The sequence below is a fragment of the Polychytrium aggregatum genome, assembly GCF_025602895.1.
Source record: "Polychytrium aggregatum strain JEL109 chromosome Unknown BJ171scaffold_71, whole genome shotgun sequence".
NCBI lineage: Eukaryota > Fungi > Chytridiomycota > Chytridiomycetes > Polychytriales > Polychytrium > Polychytrium aggregatum.
Genome location: NW_026516273.1, coordinates 101,976 through 111,305, shown reverse-complemented (window position 1 = coordinate 111,305; position 9,330 = coordinate 101,976). Strand labels below are relative to the sequence as shown.

Here is a 9,330-nt window from a genome sequence, read left to right as displayed (position 1 = left end):
TCTTGCGCGGCGATCACGACGAGTCAACGAACAGAAGCGCCCGCAAAGCCTTTCCGGCGCGTCCCGGCGAGGCGTTCAAGTACTTCATCAAGTCCATCAACTTTGCGATCCTGAACTTTCCGACTGTCGACCAATGGTACGCTGTGAGGAGCGGCGGGTTGTCCACCAGCCCATCTGCCTTTGACCGCTTCTCGCTCCACCCCGTGTCCGAGTCCCGGGTGAATAGTGTCAGCGACGACAACAATTGGAGCCTGCGCTCAAGCCGATCTGGAAGCGGACCCATGCGTAGCAACCCTCCAAAGGACACCATGAAACCCAAAAAAACAGCGCGACTCAAAAACGTTGGGATCGATCCTGCAGGCGATCTCGGCCAGGACGGCAAGTCCAGCAGTATCTCGCCAGAGGGTCCACTGCATGTCGCAAGCGCATTTGATCCAAGCCCGTCCAGCCGAGCCGGCGACCTTGCTCGGAGCGTCATCGATGCCGGCACCAAGCCCGGGCCGAATCTGGTCGCGCACTCGCCGTCGTTTTGCTCCGATACATCCCATGTCTCCGAGCCAGCAGCCCCACCCATTCCTGTGATTGAGGTGAAAGGAGAGTCAACGCCACCGCACACGATGCCGAGCACAGAGTCGATACCCGCTGCCGCCCTCAGCCACCACTCTGTGTTTGGCTCCCAAGAAGCAGTGTTTGTGTCTGCGGAGGCGTCCGGTCTTGCCCGTCTGCCAAGCCAAAAGGCCACCCTGCGCACACCTCCGGCATTTCAGCTCGGGAGCGACAAAGTGGCCAAACGATCTGCCTCTGTCAACACACTCCGGGACATTGATTTTGCAAAGACGCTTCTGCCGATGCCCTTGTACGAAATGGGCATTTGCCTGCGACACGGCTGGGGCGTGCCGCCGTCATATCCGGCATCGACATATTTTTTCGGACTCGCCGCTCGGCTGGGCGACGTTGATGCCCAAGTGGAGTACGCCTACTGCTTGAAGAAGGGCATTGGCATCGAGAAGAGCAAGATGGAGGCGGCCAAGTGGTTCCGGAAGGCACATGATCAAGGCGCCTCCATCTTTGGCGAGAGCTGGATCCACAAGCAGAAATGGGGTGGCCCGTCGACATGAGGAGATCGCACCGGGATCTGTCGTCCCATGGCTCTAGTGCTGGTTCACGAACGCGCCGAATCGAATCAAGCCCCATGTCAGGCCGGCTCGGGCAACACACAGGCGATCCTGTCGATGCCTGCATCTGATGCATATGCCGATGAGGCGAATGGAATGTCGATGGCGACGCCGCTCGCAGAAGAGGCTAGCTCGACTGCAGTGGCCACGGCCGATGTCCAGACCCTGCCGGAACGATCCGTGGCAAGCCCTCGTGCACCTTTCTCGCTCCAATTTCCAGCAAACATGGTTGTGCCGACTCACGACCGATCGCACCATTGCCTCTCCGATCAAACTGACAAGGGGATCTCGGCATTCGGATTTCGGCATTCGGATCTCGGCACTCGCAAAGGGACCCGAGGCGACATTTACTGAGAGGCTCCCGCGAGGGGGGGGGATTTCCATCAGACCACGGTCGAAAGTTCATGTACCCACAGTCTTGTACAAAACATCGGGATGCCACAGCCCTTGAATACAGCCAAATGATTCACTGCCTCAAACCATGTGTGGTTGTACACAGCTTAGTTGGAGGCAGACTATGACAGACCACATACCCGGCTGAAATGTGCCCCATTTCTTCTGCATATACGGCACATTGCATGTTCGCCAGCAAACGCCCGATGCAGCGTGACCGCCACGTGGACATGATTTCGTATTTTTGCCTGGGTTGCAGCATGGCGGTCGTCATCAGGCTCTGATCCAACCTGCATCGCCCATTTTGCAAACTGGCTACCACCATCCAGAAGCTTGGCCGCAGCGCCATCCGCACCAGGGCGTGTACATCCACGACGCTGCTTCGAGACAGAGGCATGAATCCAGCAAGCGCAGCCTCGCTCTGGAGCAGCCCGACTGGCCGTGCTGGCCCTCTCTCGCAGCCGCCTTCGAGGGCTCTGTCCCGGTCCTCATCCCGAACGGGATCGCCCACAGGCGATCGTCGGACAAGCCTTGGGCCCGACGACAGCGGTCCAAGTCAGGCTGAAAGCGATGCCTTTCTGCACAGAGCTCCGATTGTCTTTGACGCAACCGTGAATGCGCACATGAAGAACCCAATCGCCATTCCGGGACTGCACTACATCCCCAATGCCATCACCGAGGAGCAGGAGCAGCAGATATTCCGTATTGTGGACTCACGGCCATACTCCACAACGATTCACCGGCGACAGCAGTTCTACGGCGAGCGATACTACCACACGACACATGATTTGACAGCCCTGCAGCCCATGACCGAACAGCAGGCCAAGCTCCAATCCTATCCGCTCGAGGATATGCAGTGGCTCCTTGACCATCTTTTGCCCAAGGTCGCCATGGTCACAAGCGTCGTGAATGACACTCAGCCGCCGACCCAGATCCTCGTCAACGAATACCGCGAGAACATGGGCATCGCCAGCCATTTCGAGGATGCCCTGGCCTTTGGCTCCTACATCCTCACCCTTTCCCTCCGCAATCCCATTTGGATGACGATGAAGCTGCCTCGGGAGCACACCAACCACTGCTCCGACATCCTGCAGCAGACACGGGTGCTACTGGAGCCCCGGAGTCTGCTTGTCATGTCCGGCGAATCCAGATTTGACTGGCGGCACGGCATATCGAAGACCAAGACCGTCGAGGGGCCTGGAGGCATGCCGGCAGTCAAGCGAGATTGTGGCTATCGACGAATCAGCCTAACGATTCGGTATTTGCTCGATGGACGCAAGCGGACACTGTCTGACCGGAATGTACCCTGGGCTCCAAGACCATGACTGCACCCTGTAGCAGCACCAAGATTCCCCCTCATCCTCCCTCCTTGCGGCCACGGGGAAGCAACGCACTCATCGCTCATGGCAATCAGCTTCGTGTATCCAGGATGGGCTATGCCAAGAATACCATCCCGAGGCAACTTTCGCGATGCTCGGTAACCATAGGATATATTTGACATATTTGAGTTATTACGTTCTTTATGTACAGTCGTTAGTTGTGATAGAGTAAGAGGAGACCTAGTCAACCTTGACGACGATGGCAGGCGTCGCACTAGTCGGAGTAGCGGGAGCAGCGGTAGAGGCGGATTCGGTTGTTTCTGTGGATGTAGAAGGGCCCGTGGTGGCAGGGACGGGAGCCGAAGCAGCGGTTCTGACTGCTTCGTCATCAGCAGTTTCATTTTTGGAAGCGTCCTGGTCGACGAGGGTCAAGTAGTTTAGAGGCAATACTCCTGCACCGGGCGTAGAGATGTTGACGGCCTAGAGGTGAAATCGTGAGCGAGTGAGATGATGTCGCAAGAATCGACTTTGTGAGCCCTGCAAAGATTGCGAGGCTGCGGGTGCAGAAGGAGGGCACATCCAGCCGTCCCTGGCACCTGGATGCTGTCGATGATACACACCTTGGCCCATCCATCGTCGAAGACAGACAGCACGCGGATAAGATCGCCTCTGGACGCCGAGACCTCGTCCGAGTATCTGGCATCGAACTGTTTGACCGACATCCAGAGTTGGCCAGTCATGGTTGCATAAAAGGGAATGTGCAGAGGCCCGTGCTGCGACTTTGGAGCCAGTGAGACCGGAGACGGATCTGGCGACGTCTGCTGGGCGGTCAAGGCCTGTGCCTCTCCACTGGCTCTCTGGGCCGCCTGCTCTTTGATTTGGGTGGGCGATCGTCGGAACGGAGTGGTTTGTTTGTAGTTTTTGATCAGCGGCGGGCTAACTTGGCGCCGGCGCATGCTCGCCTTGGTGGGGCCAAGATCATTGAGTTTGACGACATCAGATGCGTCGTGGTTCCGGTGGAAGCGATATTGGCGGTATAGGAGGGCGGCCACGATGCTTGTTAGCAGCAACAGAAATGCTCCAAGACCGAGGCCAGTCCAGAGCGTGACGGAGCGGCTGTCGGGCGGGATTGAGGCGTTGTTTTGAGGAAGCGCAGAGGGCGTTGGTGTCGGCCCAGCCGAGGAGGATGTGAGGGTCGTTAGGGGTGCGGGCGGGCCGGTCGTGCTTGATGCCGATGCCGAGAGCGATGCCACTGATGCCGAAGCGGAGGTGGTGGTGGAGGATGCCGGGGCAGGGGGCTGAGGAGTCGGATAGTTGCCAGTACAGCACGGCTGCTGACTATAAGGAAGTGCATCGCATCGAGGCAAACCCGTCTGGGTCTGAGAGTTCCATCCTTGGGGAGAGCCGGGAGCGCCGCCAAGGGCATAGCCTGCAATTGTAATGTGCATACAAGCGTCCGTTGTGCATGTTAGAACCGATTGCTGAGGTAGTCGACTGTCCAGACCGACCGCTCGCCAGAGTTCACGCCAAGACATGCACGGACGGTAAAACGCAGAGCTAGCAGCGACTCGAAAGTCCGAGCGAGGATCATACCGCAGTATGCACCCGGAGTATTGTCGATGTCTGTCTCGGAGATGCAGTTGCTGGAGCTGCTGCTCTGCAGGGCCTGGCAGCTGGAAAGATACGGGGCCACAAAGGAGGGATCGTTCACGATGGGGACGAGGGGACTCAGAGACAGGACACACTGCTGCCTGAGAACGCTGAGCATACTGCTGGCCGATGTCTGGCAGACCGATGGACAGAGGGCCTTCGGGGGCGTGGGCGCCGGACAGTTCTTTTGCGAGGCGAGGATGTAATATGCACAGGCGATGGGTTGAGTGTAAAGTAAGTCGGGTTGGGGAGTGTATGGCGAGCCCTGTGAGAGCAACAAGCGGAGGAAAGCGTGGACGTGAGAATGCGAGCGCGGGATGCGGGGGACGATGGTCCTGGTTCCTGGAGAGAGAAGCCGAGCATGAGTCAGCGCCGATGCTTGGGCGGACACTTACGCTGGCATGGTATGCGCAGGTTTGGACCTCGGGTCGCTGTGACATGGAAATGATGGCCTGGCTTGCCCATCCCGAGGTGCCATAGAAGAGCGACGACCCTTCAGTCGCGGACTGCGCGACGATGAGCGCATCGAATGAGGCCGACGACGTGATTTGCGGAAAGAGCTGGGTGTCGATCGAGAATCCACCGCTCCAGAAAGGACACGACTGGGACGAGCTGATGGGCAAGCAGCCGGCCAGGACCTGCAGGGGCTGAATCCAAAGAAGGGTGTGGAAGAGGATTGCAACGACCGCGGCGGACAGGTTCATCGGCGGAGAAGAGGACTGTGTCGTGATATCGATGTTTTGACGGAGGAAGGTGGGCCTGGTGTGGTGGTCGGGTGATGTGGGTGGTGGTTCTGCTCAGGTCCTTTCGGCAACGAGAGGAGACGAAGGCCAGGGTTCAAGATCCAGAGGCGTAGGTGGATATATGCAGCGGCCGCAGAGGACAGCCGATACAGCAGGGGTATGGCGGAGTCAAATGGACGGCACCGAGGCAAACCAGAAAGGCTGGAGGAGGGGGTCTGGATCAGCCCGATCGGCGCACTGAGCATTCACGCTGCCTGCAACGAGCCAGAGCCGAAGGTTTGCGCCGGCGAAACGGGCTATTCAACGGCGAGGAGCGAGCCCGCGAGGCAGAAGTCGGGAAAGGGTGGGTGAAGTTGGTGCCGGCCGAGCAGCGCTTTCTTTCCTTTGAAGCTGCCAGGCGGATCCGGAACGCAGCAGTGACGGCGCTGTGATGGCGGACAGGGCTGCCTTGCATCCTGCGGAGGACAGGATTATGATGCAGATCCCTTTCCCATTTATCGACAAGCCAGGCGGCAAGGACGGGATCGGGCAGCCAGCAAGGCCGGCAGGCGATTGTGCGAGCGAATGTGACCTCACGGGAGCCAACACGTGCACGTTGCCATTGGCAGGAGAAAGGGTCACCTGAGCGAAGGCCGATGCCATGAAGGAGAGGCCTTGGCAGAGGCCTCGGACGGACGCGAGCAGCAAGAGCAAGACGGGCAGCACGAGCACATGGACGCGATGTGGCAGCCGGAGAAACGAGGCGACAGACAGACCCGAGAGAGAGGGCGATGCAGGGCGAGAGATGCAAGCGGCGAAGGATGAAGGACCAGCACTCCGAGTGGGGAAGAAGAGACAGCCGGCAGCAGTTGCGGGATCGGGGTGCGGTGGATCGGTGGATCGGTGACGCATCGCAGGAGCTCGATCGAGATCAACACGAAGGGCGCTGGAAGACAAGGACATGGCCGGACGGCGACATGGCCAACAAGACGCGCAACACCCGTGACTGCGCTGGTGTTGCGGCTGAGTCACCCTGCTGCGCAGACAGTTTGTGTGAGCTGCTGTGTTGGCGAGCGTGTGGCGCCACTTCGGTCACGTGTGAGACCACATGACCGCCGAGGCGTGCCTGTGCAAGGGCACCTGACGGCACAGAGCCGTCCATGCCAGGGGGCCAGCCGCCGGTGGGAACAGCGACGCCGCTGCTGAGCTGCCATCGAGGGTCTGTGGAATCGTCGCACCAGGACACGGGATGTATCGGCCACGGCCGCGCCATGCACCGACGAGAAGCCATCCAGGCCAAGCACACTTGGATTTCTCGGTCTCGAACATCAGCCCGGCCGTGCTGCCAACGGCGGTGACGGCGGTGACAGCGGCGCCAGGGTCGACTGGCTCTCAACCCCGAATGCCCGATGGCAAGCAGCACTGGACTCGGTGGTGCCACGTCCGCCTTTGTAGCGATGCTCGGTCCATGATATTGATATTGATATTGTTATTGATATTGATATTTGCTCTCTGGAGCCCAACAGCCCGGCCACAGCGAGGCGGCATTGTTCGTCTGATCCACACTCGCTTCGACTGATCCACACTCTCTTCGTCTGATCCACACTCGTTTCGTCTGATTCGCACTCGCTGCGACTGGCCCACTCTCTTCGACTGGTCCATTCTCTGTCACGCGAGGCTTTTCTTGCGGCGGACCACCCCGTCCGATTCTCTCGGTGCCCGACAATCATTCGTCCTCTTCGTCCTTGTACTGGGCCATCGGGTCGTCGGAGCGCGCCTGCAGCATGCGATACGCTTCCAGCTCTTCCTCTGTGACTTCCTTATCGTTCAGCGAATTGTACTTGGACTTCTTGCCCCTGTCGCCCAGGGCATCGCTGCTGTTGTGATGTTTGCGCTTCTTCTCTTCCTCAAGGGCATTCTTCAGTCTGGACTCGTCGATCTGGACATCGCCCTCGCCGAGACGTGCCCCCCGCGGCTTGTTGTCGCGCTGAGAATAGTCGCCCTTGATCGCCTTCTGCACATATTCGTCGAGCAAGCTCTTTTTCTCGCTTTGGGCGGGCTTGTCTCCCCCGGACTGCTGCAATACGTTCGATGCCTGCTCGGCCTCGATGCCGGCCTTTCCAGTGCAGTAAGAGTTGCGGATGAACGAGTGACAACAGGAGTATCCCCACTTGAAGTCTTTCCAGTAGGAGCCCCAGACCGATGTGTGGTTGAGTGGGTGTCTGTCGTGGCAAGAGCATAACCAGTTTGATCAGAGCCGTCATCGGTTAGTGCATCGCTAGAACTCAGCGTAGACGCAGAGCCGTCTCGCGACAGATACTTTGTCAGATAAAATCCAACCAAAGTATCATCGTTGGGCACGGCTGCTACTTTGCTGCCACCTTTGCTACCATCGCTTGGTTGACACACCGGGATCGAGCACTTTCCACCGAGCAGCCCACAGAGCCCATGGACACGCCTGGTCACTTACACATCCTCTTCGTACTTCGATCTGAGTTTGGCTCTCTCTTGCCCCTTGATAACGCGACCGGTTTGGGAGTACTCCACGTAGGCCTCAGACTGTGCTAGAAGCAGCTCCTTGGGCGGCGCCTGAAGATGCTCTTCACCGCCGTACTTTTGCAGAATGCTGTCCTTGGAGCTATCCGTCAGCTTGTTTTTCTTAGACAGGTACTCCTTGTGCAGGAGCTCTGCCTGCGTGGGGTTGGACTGTATGTGCACCGCTTTTCCGCGCTCCTCGGCTTCCCAGCTGAAGAGCTGCAGCTTGGCGAGGTTGGGTGCGTCGCCCGAGTAGCGCGAAAAGTTGTCGCCGGCAAAGGTTGTCACGCTGTCGGAGCCACGGTCCTTGGTCGGATCGTCGCGCATGGCGTGGGTTTTGGGATCGTAGTAGGCCGAGTTGATGTCGAGATTGTGCAGGTATTTGGCAGTGTCTTCTCGAATACGCAGCGTGCGGACCGTCGTTCGTCGCTTGGTGTCGACTTTTTGTCCAGGCATGTCGACATCGTCGGCGTAGATGTCTTCGTCTTTGTCGCTGTCGCCCTCTTCGTCCTTCTCGATGCCTGATTTGAGCGTTTCCTTGGCGCTCTCCTCTCGAAGCTGCTTCCGGCGCTGTTCAATGAGCTCCCACTCGGCGATCGTCCTCATATGGTCAGTCGAGTCGTATCCGTTCCAGCGATCCCGCTTGGCCTCGAATCCAAGCGCTACATCCCCGATCACCTCGTCTTGCTGGATGTCCTGGCCGGACCACTTGGCTCCGACTTTACGGGGCCGCTCCATGCAGTCGACTGCCTTGTGGGTCATGGCGCCGCAGTTTGCGCAGGCGCCCTTGCGGTACTTGGTCGCGGCAGGTCCTTGCTTTGCGCCGCGAGCATACCATTGGTCGATCGAGTCCTTTTTGTCCTCAAAACGCTGGTGCTTGAGAGTCGGGTGGTCGATGCTCAAATACCAAGGCGCCTGTGCAATATAGTGCGGAATGTGCGGGTTGATGTCTCGGCCGGTTTCGGGATCCACCTCAGCAGGAAGCGTGCCGCTGGATCGAGTGGGCGTAAGTGCGGTACAGAAAGGGGCAGAAAAAATGCCGAGAGTCAGTCGACCGTCCAGCCATACATCCAGCAAGAGCAGCAGATCGCCTGCCCAGAGGGGATAGATTTGCTGCCAGCCATCGGTTCCCCTGGCAGCTCCTCAAGGCGACAGGCTTGAATCGAATCGTCGGATGTGCTGGAGATGATGCGAGTGGCCCTGAGTGAGCACGGCAGTGCTTGAGCGAGACGGCTTACGCTTTTCGTTGCTCCTCGATGACCTTCTGCTTTCGAAAGTCCTCCCGCGAGAGCTTCTGTGACTGCGCTGTGGCCATGGCTGGGTTGATATGTGCTGCTGGATCGATCGATTTGGAGAGTATCAGCGGTAGAGGCCGGGCTCTGAGCAGGCAGTCTGGCGGGCTGGACAGCGGCTCTCGATGTTGATTGATGATGATCGATGTTGAACGACACCGATCGGTTGTGGTGCGGCTGGAAACGTTGTTGGGCAGGCGCGCCGGATCGATCCAGCGCATTCGACTCGGAATGCCGGGATGGC

The 9,330-nt window shown here is 58.7% G+C and overlaps 4 protein-coding genes across 4 annotated transcripts; 2 read left to right on the top strand and 2 right to left on the bottom strand.

The window, feature by feature from the left end:
* Positions 1-833: 833 nt before the first annotated feature.
* On the top strand, positions 834-1,100 carry BJ171DRAFT_405119 (uncharacterized protein; the record flags this gene model as incomplete). The annotated part of the gene is made up of 1 exon (XM_053107232.1): positions 834-1,100. A coding segment is annotated over one exon (267 nt), but the record flags the coding sequence as incomplete, so codon positions are not given.
* Positions 1,101-2,191: 1,091 nt separating this feature from the next.
* Positions 2,192-2,893, top strand: BJ171DRAFT_587943 (uncharacterized protein; the record flags this gene model as incomplete). The annotated part of the gene is made up of 1 exon (XM_053114440.1): positions 2,192-2,893. The coding sequence occupies one exon, from the start codon at positions 2,192-2,194 to the stop codon at positions 2,891-2,893; it is 702 nt and encodes a 233-aa protein (XP_052962200.1).
* A 215-nt stretch (positions 2,894-3,108) lies between these two features.
* On the bottom strand, positions 3,109-5,410 carry BJ171DRAFT_282346 (uncharacterized protein). Its single transcript, XM_053106920.1, has 3 exons — positions 4,933-5,410; positions 4,481-4,802; positions 3,109-4,316 (listed from the first exon to the last, which is right to left on the bottom strand). Exons 1-3 carry the CDS (start codon positions 5,239-5,241, stop codon positions 3,325-3,327), a joined length of 1,623 nt encoding a protein of 540 aa, XP_052962199.1. The 5' UTR covers positions 5,242-5,410; the 3' UTR covers positions 3,109-3,324.
* A 1,318-nt stretch (positions 5,411-6,728) lies between these two features.
* Positions 6,729-9,234, bottom strand: BJ171DRAFT_448224 (Pre-mRNA splicing Prp18-interacting factor-domain-containing protein). The gene is made up of 3 exons (XM_053108201.1): positions 9,033-9,234; positions 7,730-8,785; positions 6,729-7,481 (listed from the first exon to the last, which is right to left on the bottom strand). Exons 1-3 carry the CDS (start codon positions 9,107-9,109, stop codon positions 6,986-6,988), a joined length of 1,629 nt encoding a protein of 542 aa, XP_052962198.1. The 5' UTR covers positions 9,110-9,234; the 3' UTR covers positions 6,729-6,985.
* Positions 9,235-9,330: the final 96 nt, after the last annotated feature.